The 23539-nt window shown below is 25.1% G+C and overlaps 14 protein-coding genes across 14 annotated transcripts, besides 3 other annotated features; 8 read left to right on the top strand and 6 right to left on the bottom strand.

Annotated features, from left to right (window-relative positions):
- Positions 1-155: 155 nt before the first annotated feature.
- On the bottom strand, positions 156-683 carry EHI_008010 (40S ribosomal protein S16, putative). The gene has a single exon (XM_001913547.1). It carries the CDS (start codon positions 663-665, stop codon positions 192-194), a length of 474 nt encoding a protein of 157 aa, XP_001913582.1. The 5' UTR covers positions 666-683; the 3' UTR covers positions 156-191.
- Positions 684-836: 153 nt separating this feature from the next.
- On the top strand, positions 837-2483 carry EHI_008000 (uncharacterized protein; the record flags this gene model as incomplete). The annotated part of the gene is made up of 1 exon (XM_649283.1): positions 837-2483. One exon carries the CDS (start codon positions 837-839, stop codon positions 2481-2483), a length of 1647 nt encoding a protein of 548 aa, XP_654375.1.
- A 372-nt stretch (positions 2484-2855) lies between these two features.
- Positions 2856-3974, bottom strand: EHI_007990 (uncharacterized protein; the record flags this gene model as incomplete). Its single annotated transcript, XM_649282.1, has 2 exons — positions 2856-3160; positions 3218-3974. The coding sequence occupies 2 exons, from the start codon at positions 3972-3974 to the stop codon at positions 2856-2858; spliced, it is 1062 nt and encodes a 353-aa protein (XP_654374.1).
- A 1126-nt stretch (positions 3975-5100) lies between these two features.
- Positions 5101-5709, top strand: EHI_007980 (uncharacterized protein; the record flags this gene model as incomplete). The annotated part of the gene is made up of 2 exons (XM_649281.1): positions 5101-5364; positions 5452-5709. 2 exons carry the CDS (start codon positions 5101-5103, stop codon positions 5707-5709), a joined length of 522 nt encoding a protein of 173 aa, XP_654373.1.
- Positions 5710-5819: 110 nt separating this feature from the next.
- On the top strand, positions 5820-7691 carry EHI_007970 (uncharacterized protein; the record flags this gene model as incomplete). The annotated part of the gene is made up of 1 exon (XM_649280.1): positions 5820-7691. The coding sequence occupies one exon, from the start codon at positions 5820-5822 to the stop codon at positions 7689-7691; it is 1872 nt and encodes a 623-aa protein (XP_654372.1).
- Positions 7692-7812: 121 nt separating this feature from the next.
- EHI_007960 (uncharacterized protein) lies at positions 7813-8235 on the top strand (the record flags this gene model as incomplete). The annotated part of the gene is made up of 3 exons (XM_649279.1): positions 7813-7942; positions 7987-8108; positions 8158-8235. The coding sequence occupies 3 exons, from the start codon at positions 7813-7815 to the stop codon at positions 8233-8235; spliced, it is 330 nt and encodes a 109-aa protein (XP_654371.1).
- A 219-nt stretch (positions 8236-8454) lies between these two features.
- Positions 8455-10893, top strand: EHI_007950 (villidin, putative; the record flags this gene model as incomplete). The annotated part of the gene is made up of 1 exon (XM_649278.1): positions 8455-10893. The coding sequence occupies one exon, from the start codon at positions 8455-8457 to the stop codon at positions 10891-10893; it is 2439 nt and encodes an 812-aa protein (XP_654370.1).
- A 214-nt stretch (positions 10894-11107) lies between these two features.
- Positions 11108-11553, top strand: EHI_007940 (V-type ATPase, F subunit, putative; the record flags this gene model as incomplete). The annotated part of the gene is made up of 2 exons (XM_649277.1): positions 11108-11273; positions 11327-11553. The coding sequence occupies 2 exons, from the start codon at positions 11108-11110 to the stop codon at positions 11551-11553; spliced, it is 393 nt and encodes a 130-aa protein (XP_654369.1).
- A 615-nt stretch (positions 11554-12168) lies between these two features.
- EHI_007930 (uncharacterized protein) lies at positions 12169-13418 on the bottom strand (the record flags this gene model as incomplete). Its single annotated transcript, XM_649276.2, has 1 exon — positions 12169-13418. The coding sequence occupies one exon, from the start codon at positions 13416-13418 to the stop codon at positions 12186-12188; it is 1233 nt and encodes a 410-aa protein (XP_654368.1). The 3' UTR covers positions 12169-12185.
- Positions 13419-15086: 1668 nt separating this feature from the next.
- EHI_007920 (ankyrin repeat protein, putative) lies at positions 15087-15614 on the top strand (the record flags this gene model as incomplete). The annotated part of the gene is made up of 1 exon (XM_642918.2): positions 15087-15614. One exon carries the CDS (start codon positions 15087-15089, stop codon positions 15612-15614), a length of 528 nt encoding a protein of 175 aa, XP_648010.2.
- A 1384-nt stretch (positions 15615-16998) lies between these two features.
- Positions 16999-17138: a repeat region.
- A 3-nt stretch (positions 17139-17141) lies between these two features.
- Positions 17142-17713: a repeat region.
- Positions 17666-17839: a repeat region.
- A 71-nt stretch (positions 17840-17910) lies between these two features.
- On the top strand, positions 17911-19323 carry EHI_007910 (uncharacterized protein; the record flags this gene model as incomplete). The annotated part of the gene is made up of 1 exon (XM_001913546.1): positions 17911-19323. One exon carries the CDS (start codon positions 17911-17913, stop codon positions 19321-19323), a length of 1413 nt encoding a protein of 470 aa, XP_001913581.1.
- A 70-nt stretch (positions 19324-19393) lies between these two features.
- EHI_007900 (uncharacterized protein) lies at positions 19394-19792 on the bottom strand (the record flags this gene model as incomplete). Its single annotated transcript, XM_001913545.1, has 2 exons — positions 19394-19549; positions 19607-19792. 2 exons carry the CDS (start codon positions 19790-19792, stop codon positions 19394-19396), a joined length of 342 nt encoding a protein of 113 aa, XP_001913580.1.
- A 61-nt stretch (positions 19793-19853) lies between these two features.
- On the bottom strand, positions 19854-20309 carry EHI_007890 (uncharacterized protein; the record flags this gene model as incomplete). The annotated part of the gene is made up of 1 exon (XM_649274.2): positions 19854-20309. The coding sequence occupies one exon, from the start codon at positions 20307-20309 to the stop codon at positions 19854-19856; it is 456 nt and encodes a 151-aa protein (XP_654366.2).
- A 407-nt stretch (positions 20310-20716) lies between these two features.
- Positions 20717-22915, bottom strand: EHI_007880 (uncharacterized protein; the record flags this gene model as incomplete). The annotated part of the gene is made up of 1 exon (XM_649273.1): positions 20717-22915. The coding sequence occupies one exon, from the start codon at positions 22913-22915 to the stop codon at positions 20717-20719; it is 2199 nt and encodes a 732-aa protein (XP_654365.1).
- Between the last annotated feature and the right edge of the window lie 624 nt (positions 22916-23539).

Here is a 23539-nt window from a genome sequence, read left to right as displayed (position 1 = left end):
TGATAAGACACATTCAATAAAAAGAATATCATTCAAGTACAACCTCAACTTGTTTTTAATTATTTGTTATAAGATGAAAAAGAAGAATAAGTCTATTAAATAAAATCAGACTATTGATAACAAAAATAATTATGCAAAGAAAGAAATAAACCAATTTTATAACAATTAAGAACTTATCAATTTGAAATAGCTCATCTGTATGATTTTTGGTATTTAGCACGAGCTCCTGGTCCTCCGAATTTCTTAGCTTCACATCTTCTTGGATCAGCAACAAGGAGAGTTCTATCATATTCAAGGAATTTAGCTTTAAGTTCATTCTTTGTAGTTTCATCAACAAACTTTTGGTTGTAAGCAATAAGGGCTTTAGCAATGGCTTGTCTAATGGCATAAGCTTGAGCAACTTGTCCACCACCAGTGACTCTGATTTTAAGGTCTAATTTAGCATAGTTTTCTTTACCAACAATGAATAATGGTTCAAAAACTTTAATTCTTAATACTGGTGGGTTGATAAGATCAAGTGGAACACCATTAACTCTAATCATACCTTTTCCTTCTTTGCAAAGACAGACAGCAATGGCAGTCTTTTTCTTTCCGAAAACTTGAACGCTCTTAAGAGCCTCAGTGTGTTTCTTTTGGGTTTTACCAGCGGCTTTTACGGCTGACATGCTGATTGCAAAGGGTTAGTTCATTTTTTTAGATCTCATTCTAATTAATTTTATTATATTTTATTATATCTTCGTTTTTTACAAACCTTAAAAAATAAAAAACAAAAAATGATATATAGAACAAAATTAATGATGTTAATTTGTAGAACTACTTAAAACAAAACAAAAGATATGGGACATAATAAAGGAAAAAAGAAACAAAGGGCACAAGGATATAACAATGAAGAAGAGTCTTCAAAAAGAAAAGAAGAAACAAAACCAAAAGAAAAAAATGAACAGCGAGAATTAACTAAAAAACAACAAAAGAAATCACAGAAGAAACAAAAAATTAAAGAACAAAAGTTATTTTCTTTACAATCAAAAGAGTTAAGTATTGAAGTTGAAGTTTCAAAAGAGTTAAGAAAAGAAGATTTGCAAGAAACATATATTGATCACTTAAAAAAGTTAAGTTTAAATGAAATTTATCAATTAATAAGATATATTCCTATGAGACTAACAGAAAGAGAAAGAGGATATCTTGAAATTATTGAAGCAGCATTAGATGTTAGTGAATATACAAATAATGTTGATATTGCTAAATCAGATTATATATATTATGGATATGGTTATAAACAAAAAGACTTAGGAATGAAAGGATTTAAAAAAGAACAAATTATTATAGAACAACATGAAGAACTTAAGAGAATTATGATTGGATTATTAGTTACCAATAACTTCAGAGAAGGTATGAAAGTTAGTAAAGATGAAAAATTAAAAGAAGATTTCATTCAAGATTGTTTTGAAGTTGGAAGAAGATACAAAGCAGCAAATCCATCTATGATGAGAGAAACATATCAAAAAATGATGCATATTTTACAAGATGCTATAAATTATAATCCTAAATTTATTGGTAAAGAATTTGTAAAGAATAAAAACTGGAAACCTATTTATACTGTTGAAATGGGAATGAAAGAATGTAATATGAAAATAGAAGATATTATGAAATGTATTAAACTGAGAGAAGAAGGATTAACTTTAGAAGAAATTGAAAAACAATATGGAGAACATGGTCTTCGTATTGTATATTCAATTAGAGATGGAATTGAAGCATCAGCAAAAACATGTGGAGTTGTATTTGAAATATTAAGGGAACTAGAACAATTTAGAGATAAAGGAAATAGTGGCTCTTCATTAGCAATTCAATTTGGAAAAGGTGGGTCGAGACTAACACAAAGTCATTCTGAACATTTTTTATTTGTTCAACAAAGTCTAAGACTATGGTGGAATGTTATGAGACATATGTCATTGTTATGGATAATGAATGATAAAGACTTTTTAAGTGGAAGAAGTTATAGTTTAGTTAATACTGGACAAGGTTTACAAAGATTACAACAATGTCCAAATGTTTCTTCTGCTATTCATCAAATTCTTAGTCAAACACAAAGTACTATGTGTGAAGGAAAAGAGTGGAGAGGGTTAAGTGTAGTTCATTTAGGAGATAGAGATGTACCAAATTGTTTATTTTTTATTGACAAATATTCACAAGTACCATGGATTCTTTCACCAGTTCTTCATACTTCTTATAAACTATTAGAAAAAAAATTTATTGACAAAATCCAATTATATTTTGAGCATTACCCATCTAAAGTTTGGTCTTCAGCAATATTAAGACATTTCTTCCAACATGCATTTGATGGAAGTGGGTCAGATGGAGGAAGTTGTATTGATGGAAGGTTAACTTCAGCATGGAATTGGTGTTCAATGATTGAAAAATATTCATATTATCCTTTATTTTTATTATGTGATTTTGAAGGATTTGAAGGTCCATATAAGAAATAAAAAGAATTTATTTAAGTGATTGCAATAAAAGACTTAGTTTTTTTTTAATTTAAATAAACAAAAGAATAAAGAGTTAACCAATACGATTTCTTATTAAGAATGAAGTCTTTACCATATTAAGTTGTCAATACATTAGTTTTATTTCCTTTCAATAATGATAAATTATTTGCTTCACTTACAAAAAAAGTGTATCAGGTACATTAAATATTAAAAATTATATTAAAAAAAGAAATAAAATAAGGGAAAAAAGAAGATTAGATGGTTTTATGGAAGTATAAAGTAATTCAGTAGTATATTTATTAATTGATTATAAAATAAATAATAAACTAATGGTTTAATGTTCACTCAAAAATGAATAAGATACTTTTAACTTTATTCTTCTTCAGAACTTGAATCTTCTAAATCAGACACAACACAATCTTCAAATTTAAGAGATTCTAATGTTGACTCAACTCTTTCACGTACAGATGAAATAGTATTTGGATTAAATTCAATGTCATTAATACCCATTTTTAATTCTTGTAATTGAGTCATTTCTTTATTAAATACTAAACGTAATTCCCATAAAAATCTAAAATATTCTTCTGAATTTTTTGATGTAGTTTCTTGTCTTCTGTAATGAGAAATAATAGTTTTGTCGCCATCAAGAATTACTGCAATTTCCCAAACCATTGGTTCTAATAATAATAAGTATTAAAAAAAACAATAAATGAAATAAAATAAATAAAACAAACGTGCATCTTTAATAAACAAATTACCACATACTGCTTTTAATTTCATAGTAGAACTTGCAATAATTTTTTGATTAATTGCTTTTAAAAATGTAATAACAGGAGATACTTCATTTGATCCTTCGTCAACATAAACACTTTTTAATACTCTCATTAAAAATGTTTTTTGTACAGAAAGATCTTCTGAATTATCCATAACAGCATTCCATTCTTTTTCTACTCGTTCACAATGTTTTTCATCAAAGATTTTAGTAATACATTGAATAACTTTTAAACAATCACCTGTTGTAACTTTATTTCCTTGTACATCAACTACAATTTTAACTTTACCATCAGTTTTATTACCATCTTCTGGGAATAAACAAGAAATTTCATTTTCATTTGTTTTACGTACAATAGATAAATGTTTTAATAAACGCGGTAAATCTCCAGCAATAGGAAATGTTTCAAAATTCCCTTCAACAACTACTTTTCTAGTTTGATCTCTCCAATCAGGCATATTCTTTAAAAGATTAACCATTGAACCAGTGGCATACCCTGCTACTTTTGGATTAGCAGCTATAGGTGGAGTTTTAAGATTTTGTGATTCATTTCTTCCATGTCCTTTCTTCTTTTCTTTTGCTTCTTCTTTTTCTTTTTTCTCCTTTTCTTTTTTCTCTTTTTTTTCTTTCTTTTCTTCATTTGTTGTATGTTTAATTCGAGAAAATAAATCAAATAATCCTTTTTTATGTTTCTTTTCTTTTACTCCAACTTCACTCATTCTATTGATTATTTCAGTTTTCTTTTCAAATTCAATCTCATCACAAACAAATGAACTAATTATTTATATTCTTAATTTTCAAGTTTAGTTTATTATTTTTTATTATTATTTGTTCTTCTTTTTTTATACTTTATTCATTTTTTAATTTTACATTTCCCGATATTTACCACCCTTTTAATGCTATATTATTCAACTCATTTCTTTACTATTCATTTTTTATACATTCTACGATGAAGAAAAAAGAATTTCTATTTTTGATTTTAGGTTTTCTTCGTTATACTTTTTATTCATTTTTTTGTTCACATGATGTTTTATTTTTAGTTTTAAAGAGTACCTTTCTTTCATAACTTGAAAACGATATTTTTCTATTATTTTTTCGTGAGAAGATTTGTCTAATACTAAAAAAACACAGTTATTCTACTACTTTATTATTCTTTTTTTTTATTGGTTAATGTAGTCAGAGTCAAGTTAGTTATTACCAACAAAAAAATTTAATACCTTTTTATACAATATCGTTCAAGTTAATTATTTAGTTTTCTAAAGTGATGTAGTATCTTTTCAATTTTATTTTTATTTTAATTTAATAAATTTTATGATAGTTATTAAACCAATGATAAAAGAAATGTTAATAAAAAACATTCATCATATAAAAATTAGTATAAAATTATTCTTTTATAATATAAAATTACTCAACAAACATTTTTCATGGAATTTTTATGTTTGCAAATAAATATATTCATGTTATTTAAATATATAAAGTAATTTATATTATCATTATTATTCAAATATTAGTTTGAAGGAAAAAAATCTTAACAAAAACATTATATAAATAACATTACTTGTAATTTCATTAATAAATAATTTATTAATAAAAACAACACTTATTATTTCAAAATAATTAGTAAAAGTACTAAATAAAAAAATTATACTTGTTTTAAATGATAAAAATTATAAAAAACCCATTATTATAAACCCAAAAGGATTTGACTTTCTATTCATTAGTAGAAATGATAAATACCTTAAAATTATTTGAGTCTTTCTAAGACAAGGTATGTTTTAAATACAAAGAATTGATAGTAATTGAAAAATAATTTTCTTTTATAGTTCTTTAAAATAACAGTTCATCATGGGTAAAAACGATGCTCCAATGGAAGTTTCAGCAAAAAAGAAAGTTTCAAGAACCATAGAAATATTTAAACCAAAGAAGATAGAACGCAGAGACCCACGATTTACAGAAGAAGGAGGTAAAGTTTCAATGTTAGGTTTTTGTAAAAAATATAAATTTTTAGAAGAAAAACAAAAAGAAGAAGCCAATGAATTAAGTAAACAAATTAAAAATTGTAAAGACGCACAAGAACGAGAAAAATTAATAAAAAAACGACAACAATTAGTTTGTTTAAAATATAAAATAAAAAGTATTATAAAACAAAATATTACAATATATTTTCAAATAAAAATAATGTTATTAACATAATAGAACCAAAGAATTACAATGCAAAAAAAATATAAAAACGAAGAAATAATTAAACGTGGTTTGGTTGAAGAAAACCATAAACGAATTATTGAAGGAAAACAACCTAAATTCCTTTCAAAACAAGAACTTAAAGAAGAAGTTGATAAACAAACTTATGGAGACCAATTGAAAAAGGTGGAAGAAAAACGAATTAAGAGAGAAAGTGGTAAATTAATGAAAAGAGCTCCACAACTAAGACGAGGAGTAAAGAATGAAAAATAAATTAAAAAATTTTTAGAATAAACTATAATTTAATTAAAATTTACTATTTTATAAGTAAAATAAAAATAAAAAAAGAAGAACTTAGAATTGCAAAGAAGAACAAAATTAAGATGAATACAATAAAATGGATAATTCTTATCTTTTGTTTTGCTGGATGGTACTATTTAGTTCATCACCAAAGAGTATCTGATTTAGAACTGATATTTAAATATAAATATAGTGGAAATCCAACAAGTGAACTAAATGCTGTTCCAATAATTACAGATATTGATGGAGATGGAATTAATGATATAGTATTAGCTCCATTTGCATCAAAGAAATTGTCTATGTATTCTGTTAAGAAAGGAAGTTTAGAGTTAAAGAAAGAAGTTAATTTACCAGAGAAGTCATTTCCTATTTACATTACAAGTGGATATGATAAAAAATATGATAATACTGAAAAAAGATCACAAATTATCATTGTGATTATGAGAGATTTTGAGGTTATTTGTTTTAATCCCGATTTAACTATTCGTTGGAGACAAAATTATTATAAATCAAAAGCTAAAGCATATGTACAAGAAGTTAGTGCTATTGTTGTTCCTTATGACATTCAAACTAAATATCAAGGAGCTGTTATTGTAGCATTTAGAACTTCATATGATGAAATGCTTTCTGGAAATAGAGCTGATAAAGAATTTGAAGAAGATTTTAGAGTTACTCTTCAACAAACATTTGAAGAACAAAAAGAAGATTTAATTAATGATGATTTTGATCCAGAAGATATGTTAAAAGAACATATGAATTATTACGCATTTAGTACTAAAGATGGTCAAGTAATTTGGCAACATGAAACTGATGAAAAAGATGAATATCTAGAATTAATAGAACAAAATACTGATGAAATTGAGAAGTATAAGAAGTTCAAAATATTTAGTTCATTTACAGAAGAATTTGGTGAAATACAATGGCATGAATTTCATGATGCTGTATTCCAAAATATGCCACATCAATGGACATCATATTATGACACTAAAATAATTCCTTCTCATTTTGCACGAGATATGGTTAATAACCCAACTCAATTAATTAATCCTAAAACTAAAGACATTAAATATCCATATAACTCATTTGATTTAATTAAAAATCCTAATGTATTTGTTGCACACCAAAAAAATGGTATTGAAGTTATTCATTTATTTACAGGAAAACCATTACTCCATGTTTCATTATCAAGTACAACAATGTCATCAGCAAGTGCATTTGCTGATATTGATGGAGATGACTCATTAGATGAAGTATTTACTCATCAATTTGCACATACATTAGATTATTCAAGAGTTGACGATGATATTAGTTGTCAAGTTCAAGCTATGACAATGGGAAGTTTCAAATTTTTATTCTCACAGAATGCATGTACCAAAGCTCGTAGATTCGATTTATTAAGAAGAAAGCAAGAAAATGTGGAAGTTATTATTTTACCACCATTATTAGTTCCAAACCAGGAAATTGCCCATGATGGTAGACCTAAATTTGATATTATACTTTTAAATAATTTAGGGCTAATGACATCTGTATCCAATAATGGTGCATTAAAATGGCAGGCTGAGGTTCAATCATATTGGGACCTTGAAGAAAAGAATGCTAAAACTTTCAAACCTTCTATAGTATCATTCAAATTCACTTATGGAAAGAATGAAACAGATCCATTTATTGTATCACAAGGAAGTAGATTTGTAAATGTTGTAGATTTAAATGGTAATGTTATTGCTAAAAAAGAATTTGATCATATTTGTAAACCAATTATGCCACCAGTATTTGGTGATGTTAATAACGATAAGAAAAATGATATTGTCATTGTTACTGATGACCATATAATGGCTTATAAAATGGAAGTTGTTCCATCAGTTGAATTCTTACCAATTTGTATTGCTTCATTGATCATCTTAATATCATACAATATTTATATTGTTGCTATTAATTATTACAAGAAACTTGAGTAAGAACAAATTCAGTTTTTTTTTGTTATTATTTTTTGTTATTATAATATAATTAAAATATAATAATAAATATTATAGTACATATTATTAATTTTTTAAAGAAAAAGAACTAAAACAATTCTGAATGAGTAAACTTTCTTGGCACGCCACAGCTTCACTTTTAGAAGACGTTGATTGGCCATTTTATGTTGTAGTAACTTATGGACATGGATATCAATATTTTAGTGGTATATTAAGAACATTTGATAAATATGGTTTGTTATTTGGGTTTATGATAAATGGATTAACATAATGATAGGAAATATTTCATTATCTGATTGTCAAGAACATATTTATTTTAATGGGTTTCAAGCTCATAAACCATTAGGAAAAGTACTAACTGTTTTTGGCGATTCAGTTGCAATGTGTGGAAGATATGATGTTTGTCTTTTCGTTTAAGATTGTATCTGTTCATTCATTTATCAAATAGAAAACAAAATCAAAAAATATTCCAGAAAAACCATTTGCTGAATTAGAACGAGAGTATAAGAAATCTGTTACATTCTGAATATCATTTTATTAAAACCTCTTTTTTAGTTTTTTAAATGCTATATTTAAAATTTTTTGGATGGAGAAGTTAATTATAAATATACTATTTTAAAATAATTTCATTTAAAAAGAGAAAACCAAAATTTAAAAATAGTTTGATAAAATTAAAATAGAGAAGGTTGAATTAACTCGAAATTCATAGAGATTTGAAATAATCTCAAATTCATTTTCATACATTATGTTTCCACAAGACAGAGAACGAAAAGACAAATTAACAGAAAATAATAAAAAAGACCCAATGCTTCAGGTGTTGACTCAATTATACTTTTCAAAAGGTGGAATTAAAAAAATAGCAAAACAAGAACTAACTCAACTTGATTCAGCTCTTTCAGTTAAAACACCAGAGATCACTCCAATTAAAGGAAAACCAACATCAAAATTAACTACAAACTCTCAATATCTTTTTAAAAAGAAAACTGAAAGGATTACATCTCGTATATCTCAAGACTTATCATCTCAACACAACCAAGAAGTGAAGAAGAATCCAGAAGTTGTAAGAAAAGTTACTGAAAAATTAAAACAGTCAGTAACAAAAGAGAATGATAAAAATATAACTATTCAAAGAACACCATCAATTTTAAGAAGTTCTATTAGAAAATCAATAACAAGAAAAGATGAAGAAGAAAATACAAAACCTACAACTGATATTTCATTACCATCAAAAGAGTCTCAACAACTTGTACGTCATGTAACAGAGGAATTAAAAAGAACATCAGTAACATTAAAACGAAGAACATATGCACCATCTATTTGTACTTTATTACTTGTTTCACAAAATGGAAATGAAAAAAATATTATTACAGTAGAAGTAGTAGCATCATACTCTAATTTAAATTCAAAAATTGGGGGTATTCTTATAGATGATAATCAGAAAAAGTTATATGTCTGGAGAGGTAAAGAAATAAGTTTACAAGTAAAATCACAATGTGCAGATTTTGCATTAAAATATAAATCATTTGAAAAACCATGTTATAAAATAGTAATTGAAGATGAAGGAAATGAAAATGAAGAATTTATTAAAGCAATTGGAGGAAAATATGGATTTGATCAAGGAAGAGTAACATTAAAGTTAGAAAGATTAGAATATGAAGAAAAAAAAGTTAAAAAAATTCTTGTAAGTCAAGACATTCTTTCTAAAAAAAGTCTTAGTGGACTTCATATGTTTTATATAACAACAGGATGGAATTCATTTTTATGGTGTGGATTAAAAACATCAAAAAATGCAAGAGAGGCATGTGCAAAATTATGTGGGTCACTAAAAAATGGAAAATTAACAATTGTTTTTCAGTCAAGAGAACCACTTTTATTTAAACAATTATTTAGTGATTGGACTGAACCAATACTTTCAAGACCAAAAATTTCTAGTCCAACAATAAATATAAAAAAAGAGTTACCACCATTTAATGTTGCTGTACTATTTAAAGAAGTTGAATATAAAGAAAAAAAAGTACCAGAGTTTAGTCCAGAAGGAATATTTAAAAAATATAAAGTTGAAAATATTTCACTTCAATTAATTGAAGAAGAAAAGAATTGTTTCATATTAAAAAGTAATGAATGTTATGTATTTCATTATACTTATCCTTGGAAAAATTTATTTAGACATGCTCTTTTCTTTTGGTTAGGAAAAAATGCTTCAATTCTTCATAGAGGAAAAGCTGCTGCACTTACTGTTGATTATGTTGAAAAACATCAACTAGATGCAGTCCATGTTAGGGTTGTTGAAGGGGCTGAACAAAGAGAATTTATTGCAATGCACAAAGGTGGTATTATTATTAAAAAAAGTATTTATCCAGAGAAATATGAGTTATATGAAATTAGAAAAGAAAGAGGGACTGAAGGTATTAGAATAATACAAATTAATCATTTAAATTTGATTGATTATAATAGAAGTTATTTAATTAATATTAATGGAAAAGGAATAATTGTAGAAGGAAAATATTGTCCTGAATATCAAAAAATTAAAGAAATTATTTTAAGAAGTAAAATTGTATTTGATTGTAATAAAGATACTATTGAAAATATTCAAAAGTATCAAACTTATAAAGAATTTAATTATCTTTTTAAAACTTCATTACCAGAATTTCCACATGCATTTACTATTAGTGCATGTACAGGATCTATTGAATGGGATGGATTATATGAATTAAATCTTCAAACATTACAAGACCAAAGAATTATTGTTGTAACATTTGGAAATAAATTATATTTTTGGGCAAAATTAGAAGTTAGATTAACAGAAATTATTAAATTATTAAAAACAATGATGGATTATGTTGAATCAGCTAAAATAAAAAATATCACTCTAAATCCTTTATTTATTAGACCTGATGAAGAACCTGAAGAATTTAAAAGATTGTTCTTTGGAAATCAAGAATTAAAAAGAAAAAAAGAGGTTATTGAAAATGTTAATGATATTTTTCTTCAACTTACTCGTAAATATTCTCTTGCTGAATTACAAAAAAAACCAAAATTATTAACTACAGTTGCTTGTGGTTCTCTTGAATCTTTTCTTGAAGATAGTGTCTTTGAAAAAGTTTTTGGAATGTCTCGAGATTCTTTTGCAAAACAACCTCAATGGAAACAAAAAAATGCAAAAGCTCGTGTTGGGCTTTGGTAAACAAATAACATTATTTAGTATATAATTCATTATTTTTTGTTATTATAACCCTTTTTTTATAACAAAAACACTTCTTTTTTCTGTTCTTTTTTGTACAAAGATTTTTAAATGTTAAAATTTCCTGAATAGGCTAAGCTTTTTATTTTATGCACAAAAATCAAAATATGTTTTTTTCTTGAAGAATAAAATCTAAACTACGATCTCATATTATTAAATGAGTACCTCTCAAGAAAAAGCCCAAAACCAAGCTTCTCAAGCCAGAAAAGGAGATTGTCAAATTGCTATCATTGGAGATGAAGATAGTGTTACTGGATTTCTTCTTGCTGGTATTGGATCTATTGATAGAATGAAACGTACAAACTTTCTGATTGTTGACAATAGTTTGTTTATTTATTATTCATAACAACAATAATTACATACTTATTATTAACAGAAACACAACACGATAAAATTGCTCAAACATTCAACGAGTATGTTAATAGAACTGATATTGCTATTGTTTTAATAACACAAAACGTAGCAGATTCAATGAGAGACATTCTTGATGGATATGATAGATATTTACCAGTCATTATGGAAATTCCTTGTAAAGACCATCCATACAATCCAGATACTGACTCAGTCATGGTGAGATTAAAGAGAATGACTGGAAGAGATTGAATAGTTTTTAATTTTTGTTATTCTTTTTATTATTAAATTTTATGTTTTAAGTTTTAGAGAAAAAAAATGAATAAATTACATTATTTACAAAAACAAACATAAAAATTAATATCTTCTTATAAAAAAATAACTCAATTTGGTATATTTAAAATTGAATTATAAACGTTGTACTTGCAATGAAATTAATAAAAATTGACATTAACATAATTCAGTTATTATTATTTCATACAAACAAAGAATTATTTATAACGAACAATAATAAATAATCAAAAAATATATAAACGACTTTAAAAAAAGTACTACAAAAAAGAACAAAATAAGAAAAATATTGAACCAATCACATCATAAAGAGAAAATAAATTAAAAAAATGAATAATCAACAATACAAAAGTTAAAGTAATTTTGATTAGAAAAAAGATAAAAAGAAAAGAAGAATTATAATGAATGGTGAAAAGAAATTAAACTTAAAGAAAATAAGAAAATTAAAGATAATCGTATAAGTTAATAATAAAATATTAGTATTAAAAGAAATTAATAAATAATTTATCTAACAATTTCTCTAAATTATTTTATTAATAATAATTTTCATAATAAATAATAAAAAGTAATTAATGTTTTATTTAATTAGTCAATTAAATATTACTGTATCCACTCTTTTTTGTTTTCACAACAGCAAAAATAATTGCTATAATACCAGCAATAATAGTAATAACAGCAACAATAATGAAAATACCAATAAAGATTTTCATTCCAGTTGAAAGTCCATTTTCTTCATCACTTCCTTTAATATGAAGTGTATAATCAACATTTTCATTAGCATTAATACCAACTTTAATGTAATAACTTTTTTCAGTTAAATCTAAATTAAATGTTGTTGTATTTTCATTTTTACTTATAGACTCAATACATTCTTTCATTTCACAATTTTCAAATACATGAATTTCATATTTAACATCTTTACTAACAGTAAAAGTAATTTCAGTTTCTTCAACACCAATAATATGAATAATATCATATGAATATACTTCTTTACTACATCCATCATTACTTTTTGGAATACCACTATACACTGTTCTCATAAGAACTCCTCCTTGTTCATCTACATTAAATTCAGTAGAATTTTCACATTCTGGTGCTGTATTATATTTTAATTGAACAGAAACACTTCCTTCATTAAAGTCTCCTTCACTTCCACCTAATAATTCAATTGTCATTGGCTCTCCAATGAATGTAGCAATAATACCATTTCCATTTTCACAAATAGATTGTTCAGGAACTTCACATGAATCTTTTTTATGAAGAATAACTTGTACAGCTGCAGTTGATCCACAAGTACTAAGGGTTATAGGTACTTTAGCCATATCAGGAAATTCAAGGAAAACACCTTCAGTTAATCCAGAACATAATGAGGATACTTTTGATGTTGTAAAAACTTCTTCATATGGAAATACTGTAACTGAAACAGGGTTTTCTGAAGAAGATATTTTATTTTCTGAAATAGAAATAGATACATCTCCACTTCCTTTAAGAACTAAGTAAAGACTTGATTTTGCTGCTACTGTTAAGGTAGAATGTTTGGAAAGAGCATCAATACATTCACTATCACAAGTATTATGAACTGCAATAGAACTACTTACATCAATGGTATATGTTTTGACTATCTCTCCATCATTCTTTAATTCTATCCAAATAGAACTAACATCTTCAGAATCTTCTCCACATATTCCAGGATGCTTTGAGTTGGCATCAAATGTAAATTCTTCTTTGAATGGATATTTTGGAATTTGGTATGGTGAAGGGCATTGAGAATAACTACTTCCATCAATAGCAAATGCAATAGTAATAAAACAAAAAATACCCAACATTATTGATTTTTAAGTTCCTATAAAATAAGTTTTGAACATTATTTTTTGTTTGGATTGTCTCCAAAAGAACTAAATAAAAAATCTTTTACTTTAATCGACTTATTTTTTTGAGATGATTGAATTTTTGTTATTCTCGTTTTGTTTTATAAAATGAAAATGATACATTAATAATAACAACTTCTTATTTAAGAATATATTAATTATATTAGCTTTTCTCAACTATTATATAGAGCATCTCTCATTTTATCTTTCAATCTCTATAGTCAATACCAATGAACAGATAAAACACAATTATTTTAAATTAGTAACAAGATATTTTCTTATTTTGGAGGTAAATTAAATCCCGAAACGATGTTCTAGTAAAAAGGTTAATTCACAATTTATTTCATTAATTCATCCTCAATGCAATAAACACATTCAGATCTTTTGTTTTATCCATTCAATATAAAAAATAAACAAGTTATTGGAGATAATCTGTTTAGTAATTTTAACCTTTGTCATAGCAATACCTTTCTTGTTCTTTTCAAATTCAGTTTTATACCCACGCATGTCAAAAAAGTCACAAAAAAACAATAATATAAATGTTGTTTTGTATAACACCTAACTTTAACTTTCTTAATATTTGTTCTTTCTGATTTTTTTAAGACTAGATAGTTATGTGTTTTGGTATGAGAAGTAATTTGTGTTGGTTTATTGATTGAAAAAGGGTGGTGTGAAAGTTGATGAAGGGTATTACCATTTGTAGTATTATCAAAGAATAATAGAAAATACATCTAATACCACTTAATTTAACTACTTTTCATTTGTTCATTTATTAGAATAAATTATTTTGAATTTTATTAATGAAATTAAATATAAAAAGAATATATAAAGAGAGAATAAATGAAAAGAGAAATTCAGTAGAAATAATAATAATGAAATAAAATAACATTATAAATGATAAAATTATTGAAATATCATTCAATATTAAATTATTAATTTAATATAAATATTTAATAATAATATTATTATTTCATTCAATATTACAATTGAACAATAGGATATAATACTAAAATGAAAAAATAACACATAAACACATAATATCATAAAAATTCATTAATAATTCATTAATCTTTTAAAAATAAAAATCAACAAACTCACTGTGTTTTAAAAAACACAAATTATTAATGAATTATAATAATGTTATAATATTTACTTTAATTATACTATCTCCAATTGACTTTGACACTTCAATGAATTAACTAACAATACTTTCTGTGTTTATATAATTGTCTTGTAATGTTATTCAAAGAAGTCTATAGTATACATTATTTTTTAAGTATTTTTATTTCAAATTGTGGTTGGTTTCAAAAAAACTCTAAAAAGCAAACAAATACGATTGATTAATAACCAACCGACAACCGTTGTGCCAGGTTATAAAACTTCTCTTTTCGTTGAAGGTTAATTCGTTTATTAATCCAATGAGAAAATAAACTAAATACAAAAGCTAGGAATGATAACAACATTGCTGAAACAACAAAAATATCCCAAATAACTGCTGAAATATCGTCCTCAGGCATGAATAAAGAATGAATAGTTTAAAATTCAATTTTTGAACTGTTTTTTTTTGTTTTATAAAACATGATTAATAAACCCTAAAAAAAAGAAGATAGAAACTGAAAGAAGAATATGCAAACCAACGGATTTGATGTTGAATCTGTGAATGTGTTTCTTGAAGAAGTACGGTATGGAGAATTAGACATTGTTAAATCATTTATTGAACAAGACCATGATATATTAACAGTAAAAAATGAATATGGGAATTCTGCATTACATTATTCTTGCGGAAATAACAACTTAGAAATGACTTCATTTCTTCTATCTTTTGATGAAATTAAGAGAATTATTAATGATAAAAATGAATCAGGAAGTACTGCCTTACATTGGGCTGTTCGTGGGGATATTCAAATAGTTCAGATGATGTTAGATGCAGGTGCTGATAAAACAATTCTTAATGCCCAAAATAAAACTGCTATTGAATTAGCTTCTGAAGAACATAAAGACGATATTGTTGCTTTATTAATTGGTCCAGTTGCAGATGACCTTGTTGATGATGAGAATGGAGAAAATGTTGGTGATGATATTATTGTTGAAAGTATTTCATCAGATGACAACACACAAAACAAACAAGAAACAAAGGAAGAAAAAACAGATTAAACTCTTTTAATTGTTATTTGTTGAATATTAATTTTTGTTATTCTTTATTTAAATCAATAAATAACTTAACGAAAATAAAAACTAGACTTAACTAATTAAGTTATAATCAAATTTGATTATATTGTCTTTTACATTGTTGAGAATAATTTATCTTTTTGACACTTTCTAGAAGTGTTGTTGAGTATATTCTTCAGGTATGATAGAGACAAGAATTATGGTGTTATTCATGGGTTAAGTGACATTTCTTTGATGTTTTGGTGTTGCCAATTTCATTTTTAATTCTCGTAGTAATTTAATTTACTCAACATTCACTAAGTCACATAACAATAAATAACAAGCACAAGAACAACAAATGAGACTGAGTGATTTAAGTGTGATTTAAGTAATTAGACAAAAATCAAATGAGGTTATAACCAATTCAAAGAACAAAGGAGAAATAATAAGCAAACCACTAATTAAAGGGGGAGGAGAAACACTCGAAACAATCAACAAAGAAATGATGATACTCATATCATTAACAATAACAAATATGAAATATGAAAGAAAATGATGAAATGAAGTTATTCAGAAGAGAATAAAAGAAGAGAATAGACAACGGCATTTTGATGGCAGAGTGAAAAAAGAAGATACAAACAAATCAACAGAAGAAGAGAAAGACACGAAATAAGAAGAAATAGAGAAGAAGAAATAGAAAGAAGAAAAGAAAGAATAAGAAAGTCATGAAAAAGAAGAATAGACAAAGAGAAAAATGATGATAAAAGAAAGAGAAAGCAAAGAAATAGAAGAGTAATTTCATAAGAAAGGAAATAATAAAGAAGAAAGAAAAATATGAAGGTTTGAAAGTAAAAGAGATACAAAATGAAAATCAACGAAACAAAAAGAGAAAAGATAATCAAGAAGCAGAATATAGAGATATGACATTTACACAAAGAAAATCAAGAAAAAGGATAAAGAGTTAATTATAAAAGTGAATATACAACACAAGAGAAAATAAAATCCACAAGTCTGAAATGATAAAATCATAAGAAAGAATCAGAAAATCACGAAAATGAAAAGAACAAAGGAAAAACCACAACACAATGAAACATATGAAATGAAACGTAGTAAAGAAGAAAGAAATAAAAAGAAACAAGAAAGATGAAGAATATAAAGAAAGAATAAGAGTCCAAAAACGAAAGAAAGAACAAGTGAACATCAAAAAGACATAAATGAATTTTTGGATAAATTATTTGAAAAGAAATAAACACAATTAAATTAAACCGAATAAGAATAAAAGATAGAAAAACAGACACAAGAAATAACAAAAGATAAAAGACTGTTTAATACGTAATAAAAAGGAATAAGAAAACAATCAATAATAATATTTCTTAATATCATATCACACAAACAAAACACTGAATAACAAAAAATGAAATGATAAATAGACAATACAAAGAAATACAACAAAAAATAAAGAAATAGAATTTTAATTGAAGTGTTGTATTGTTTTGCAATTAATTGGTTAAATAAAATTTTTTAAGAAATAATAAAGCAATTAATTAAGTATTAATAGGAATAGCTTCTATTGTTCCTGGATCATGGGAGACTAATCCCAATGATTCTTCATCTTCAAGCAACTCTACGGAGTATGTTTGGTTGTGATAGAAGCAGTATTCCATGACACCTATCATGTTTTTAATTACATTGTTTTTAATTTCTTTCTCGATGTTAATCTCAATTTTTAATTCTTTAATTAATTTATTACTTTCTTTATTTATTAATCCATTTATTGAAATTACTACTGGAATTATTTTGACATCTTTTAACTTTTCTATTTTCATTAGAGTATTCTTTAATTCCTTATACATATTTCTTTTCTTCAAATAGGCTCAATTAATATTGTGATATTCAACATTAGTTATATCAAATAATAAACTAGTTTTGTTCTTTTTTATCTAATACATATATATCTGGTATTTTGTGATATTGTCATTCACTTTTATGCATTATTTGTTTGTTCCATATCATAGTAATGTCTTTACATTAGAATGTTGTTTCATATGAAGTATTTTTTATATTGCCTATATTGTCATGTTTCTTCATTTTTGATTTATTATGATAAATACAAGATAATAGAATGTGTTATACTGTTGCTATCTTGTCTTTACAAAGTGTGGAGTATTTCAATCATTCATTTTTCATTATTTTTGCTTTTCTATACAATCTGAATATTGCTCCATCTTTCAAACATTCAAAAATATTAAAAAAAACAAAAAAAAACAAAAAAAAGAATGAAAGAACTAAAAAATTAAGAGAAATGCAAGATCTGTTATATAGTTATGACTCTGACACGAAGAAAAATGATAATACTGAAAATACAAGAGATGAATATTATAAGAAACAATTTAAAGTAAAATATTATTTAAAAGTTGTTATTGGAGTATCATTATTTGTGTCAATATTTTTTCTAATAATGAGAACGATAACAATTAAAAAGTCATATGTTTGTAGTAAAGGATATAATTCATTATTAGTTAATTACGAAGACCCCCCTTTTATTGATGTTAAAAATACGACACAATTTTACACTTTTGTTGACCCATCTTATTCATTAACATTTTATGGAACATTTATTGAACAACAAGTCGGAGGTTTTTTCAATAGAGACATTATTCTACCAAAAATTACATTAAATGATTCTCGTTTTAGTTTTAATAGAGAGTTCATTGGTTGTGCTACTAGTGGGTGGTTTGACCATTATAAAAAATGTGAAAGATTAGTTATTTCCTTTGAATTAAATACTACAGAAGAAATGATAATTCAACCATATCCAGTTACTATTACAATAGAAGATCCAAAACCTACATATTCTATGTATTTTAGTGAATTTTCAAATATTGGATGTTCAAGTAATTTTACTGTTCTTGTTATTCCATTACAAAAACAAAACTGTTATCCATCTGTTACATCTCCTTCTATTTTTTGTGTAAATTCTACAAAAGAAAATCAATTAAAATCAATTAATTTTACAATGTCATATGATGAAAGTTGGGAGTTAATGAATAATTATTATCCATTCATTCACCAAATATCACTTTGTTCAGATAATCATTATGAAGATAAACAAATGTTACCAAGTATAATTAATATTGTAGAATTTAAAAATCAAGTTTATGTTACTAGTAGACATCTTAACGTTACTCAATTAAATTATACTGGTAAAAATCAAAAATATATTATTGAATCAAGTCATCATGGTATTATTGCTAATGTTACTTTCTATTCTTCAATAGAATATCAAGCTGTTATTGAAATAGATCGTAAATTAGAATTTCTTGCTATTCCTTTTGTTTATAAAAAGAATGATAATTCTTTTAGAAGTTCTTATATTGCTGGTGGGTTTTATGTAAATCAGTTGAGCTTTATTGATTATGAAGTTCTTCCATCAAATACTTCATTATCATTGATAAATGTTATTGCACCTTTTACATTTTATTTAGATAAATTACCAATTATTACTATTAATGACAACCCAACAAGTATTTATGACTATGCTAATCCAATCATTCTTCCTTTTAGTCAATTCTTTAGGTATTCTCAAACATTAGTTTCTTCAACAAATATTACTGTTCAAACTCGTGAATTAATTAAATCAATGAAAGATGTAAAATCAATCAAAATAGAAATACCTGAATGTGTTGATTGCGAATATACTCAATATTATTCTTAATAATAAAAATAATATTTTTTTTTTCTTACAAATAATTCAATTTACTATTATTGTTTGTCTTCTTTTATTCTCAATTTGTTTCTTTTCCAATTATTGTATTTTGTGTTATTGAAGATAAAAATGATTTTTCCATTTCATCAAATTGTTTATTTATTGATGATAAAAAGTCTTCATTTTCTTTCATTTCTTGATTAAATTTATGATACCTTCTTTTCGTTTCATAAATCTATGATATGATTATATCTCTTCTTTTTTATATCTTTTTGATAAATAGCATACAAACGTTTTCCCATAGTCTATCTACAGAATTTAATGCATTTAATATGGTATTAATTTCATTAGGTTCAAAAATTTCTTCAAGGCTTTGTTGTCTTAACCAATTTCTTTTACCTTCAAAATATCGTTGATCTTCTGTCATAAGGTTTTCATATATTTGTTCTTTTTCTTGTGGTGTTTCACTGCAAGACATATACCTATAAATAATAATTTATTAATAAGTAAAAAAAAATGAACTAGAAATATATATATTTTCATAAAACTTGAATTACTATCAACCTTAAAATTTGAAATTCCATCTCAGGGAGTATATCACCTTCTTCTAAAAGAAAAAAATCATCTAAAAGATGAACACGAGAAAATAATTTGGTATTTCTTATTGTTAAAAAATTAACATCACTTTCAAAATCATTCATTCCAAGATGAAATAAGGTATTTCTTTCCTCAGTTGGAATACAAATACCTATCCATTGATTCATTGGATTAGAAGGTAATTGTTTCTTATTTGGAAAATAAAGAAAGAAAGATAATTGAGAGTCATATGAATAATAATCAATAATTTTAATAGACTTTGTAAGATGAAAACCAAAAACTAAATTTGAATTTGTTTGAATATAAAATGATAAATAAGATTTATTTAATATACTCTTACAAAATTCTTCTTTATTCCATCCTTGTAAATCACTATCAAAAATAATACATTCACTCATAACCTAAAAATAAAAAAAAATATTTAGTTCTTATTCAAAAAATACTATTAATCCTTATTAATTAATTGTATTTTTTTATTAATATTATTCTTATTCCAATCATATTATACTAATTACACTAATATTGTTTTACTCACAATAAATAACAAAATACTACTTTTGTATATATATGAAATTGATGATTCATTTTAGAAATAAAAATGTAATTAATGATTATCTTCAAGTATGAATTGTTTTGTTTAAACAATTTCTATTTTCATTAATCAAATTGAAATACTTTAAAAGAATTTGAACAATTAAATTTATCATAAACAAAATACAAAATGAAAGAAGTTAAATTAAATTTTTTTGATAGGTTTTATTCTTATTCTTCAAAAAAAATAGAAAAAGAATACTTATCATTAAATTTATTGTATTAAATTTCTTGAAAAACAATTGAAATGAGTAATTGGCATGGCATATAAATGTGATTGTTCAACTATTATTGTTTTAGTTATTGAGAATTGTTTAGAAAGAATAGGTGTTAAACAATCTTTACCTACAAAAGCAGTATAATTACCTTTTTCCATAATCCAACAAGCTGAATTAGTATCAAATGAACTAAAGTCTCTAAAAGTTTTAGTAAAAGAAAGTTGTTGATTTTCATTTGGACATAATACTTTTGTTTTACCAAATGTTTTTAATTCAATAGATGGATGTTCTAAACGATCTTCTGGGATTGAAACATAAATTTGAATAACCTCTTTTCCTTTAAAAGTTCCAATATTTGTTACAGTTACAGTAAAGTGAATAAGTTGATGTTCTAAATCAACAGAAACATTAAAATTAGAATATTCAAATTGAGTATATGATAATCCATATCCAAATGGATATGAACATTTTTGATTAAATGTTGTGTAATAACGATATCCAACATAAATATCTTCTTCATATATCACTTTTGTTGGTTTAATTGGGTCATCTCCTGGAAATGACTGCAAATTTGGTTGACTTAAAGTAATTGGAAAAGTTGTTGGAAGTCTACCAGATGGGTTTGTCTGACCAGATAATATTGAAGCAACAGCATTACCACATTGTTCTCCATTTATCCAACAAACAATAATTCCATCAACAAGGTTTTTCCAACTTTCAATTTCAATAACACTACCAATATTTAAAACTACAATAACCTTTTTATTAACAGAATGAAACACCTCACTAATACATTTAATTGTATTAATTTCATTTGGTTGAAGATAAAATGACTGTGGTGTTCTATCATAAAACTCACCACAAACTCTTCCTATAGTAAATACAGCAATGTCACATTCTTGTGAACATCTAATACCCCATCTTTTCTCAAATAATAATTCTTCATAATCTTTAAATAAATTAAAAACACCCATATAAGTATCTATTGATCTTTTATTTTGTTGATAAACGTGTTGAGAATAAATTCTTTCAATTGGTTGATCAATAAACATTCCTTGTGATAATAATCCTTCTTTAATTGAAATAACTCTTAATGGATTAGACTGACCACTTCCAATACCAAATGCAAATGGTTTATATGATGCACTTCCAATGAGACAAATTTTTGATGACTGTTTTAATGGTAAACATTGATTATTTTTTAATAATACACATCCCTCTTTAGCAACTGAAAGAGTCACATTTGTAGAATTAATTATTTGTTTTATTGGTTTAATAGAGTTAGTAAATTCAATTATTCTATCAACAGATTCATCAATTTCTTTCATTAGTTTATCATTTCCTTTTTTAATTTCTTCAAATAATTCAGTATAATTACTTGGTTTTCCTGGTTCAATTAGATTATTTCCTCCTAATACCATTTTCATAGTATCTTTACATGCATACCAATCAGTCATAATAATTCCATTATAATGAAGGTCTTCTCTCAATAACATCTTCATTTCTTCATTTTCTCCAACGTATTGTCCATTTACTTTATTATATGATGTCATTAAAGTAAGTGGGTTTCCTTGAAGTGCAATTCTAAATGTTTCAACATAAATTTCTCTTAAAGCACGTTGTGATACTTCTACATTAATTTCTTCTCTTTGTGTTTCTTGGTTGTTAGCAACAAAATGTTTAACACAAGCTGCAATTCCATTTTTTTGTACTCCAATAATATATGAAGCCCCCATTTCCCCAGCTAAAACAGGATCTTCTGAATAACATTCATAATTTCTTCCTGCTAATGGATGTCTTTGAATATTAATTGCTGGTGCAAGAAGAACTCCAATAGACTTATTAACACACTCACTTCCAATAGCTTCTCCCTCTATTAGAGCCATTTCTTTGTTAAATGTAGCAGCAATACATGTTGCTGATGGAAAAGAAGTAGAATTTTTAATAAACAATTTAGAACCAATTCTAAGTCCAGAAGGACCATCACAAAGATTTATTGGAGGTGAAATATCAGTAATTGGATAAATCATTGATCCACTTGCCCAAACACATGATTTAATTTCATTCAAAGAAGGAAAAAATTTAAAAGGATTCATTAAACAAATATATTCACCAATCATTAACCTTAACTTTTGTTCCAATGTCAAATATTCATGAGGAAGTTTTTGAGAATTATTTTGTGGTAATTGGCTCATTTAAAACTAAACTTCTTTTTTATTGTTTTTTCATTAATAAAAATCATTAACTCTTTCTTTCTTTTTTAAATGAAATTTTGTTGTTATTTATCTTTTTAGAATTAATTTTTTTGCTTTTAACAAATACAGATAAAAACTTAACTTAATATCTTTTTGAATTTGAACAAATTAGTATATTCTTTTTCGTTATATATAACACAATTTATAATAATTGTTTAATTTTCCATATTTTTTTCGAAAAGAGAAAAAAAGAAAAACCCTAAATCTATTTTAATTAAATAGTAAAAATTCTAATAAAAAATTATACTTAAAGAAAAGAGACAAAAAGAAACGAGAAAAAAAAAAAGAAAAAAAGAAACTTCTACAATAAATTTGTAGATTAAATTAACTATATTTATAACAAATCTAATTATATATTTAAACCAGACAATTGACCAATCAAAAAGAGATAAAGGGTTTATTATTTAAGGGTAAAAATATAAATAGGAGATCCTCAAAAAAGAAATACAAAATGGGAAGAAATAAAATAAAGATAGAAAGAATTGAGAGTGAAAGAAAACGAACAGCTACTTATACTAAACGAAGTCATGGATTAATTAAAAAAGCAATGGAATTAAGTATTTT

Source organism: Entamoeba histolytica, genomic scaffold (genome assembly GCF_000208925.1).
Source record: "Entamoeba histolytica HM-1:IMSS scf_1104750516381 genomic scaffold, whole genome shotgun sequence".
Lineage (NCBI taxonomy): Eukaryota > Evosea > Mastigamoebida > Endamoebidae > Entamoeba > Entamoeba histolytica.
This window is presented reverse-complemented; position numbering and strand designations above follow the sequence as displayed.

Bases quoted from the DNA above. Each gene is read 5' to 3' on its own strand.
- EHI_008010 (XM_001913547.1), bottom strand. From the start codon at position 665: ATGTCAGCCGTAAAAGCCGCTGGTAAAACCCAAAAGAAACACACTGAG.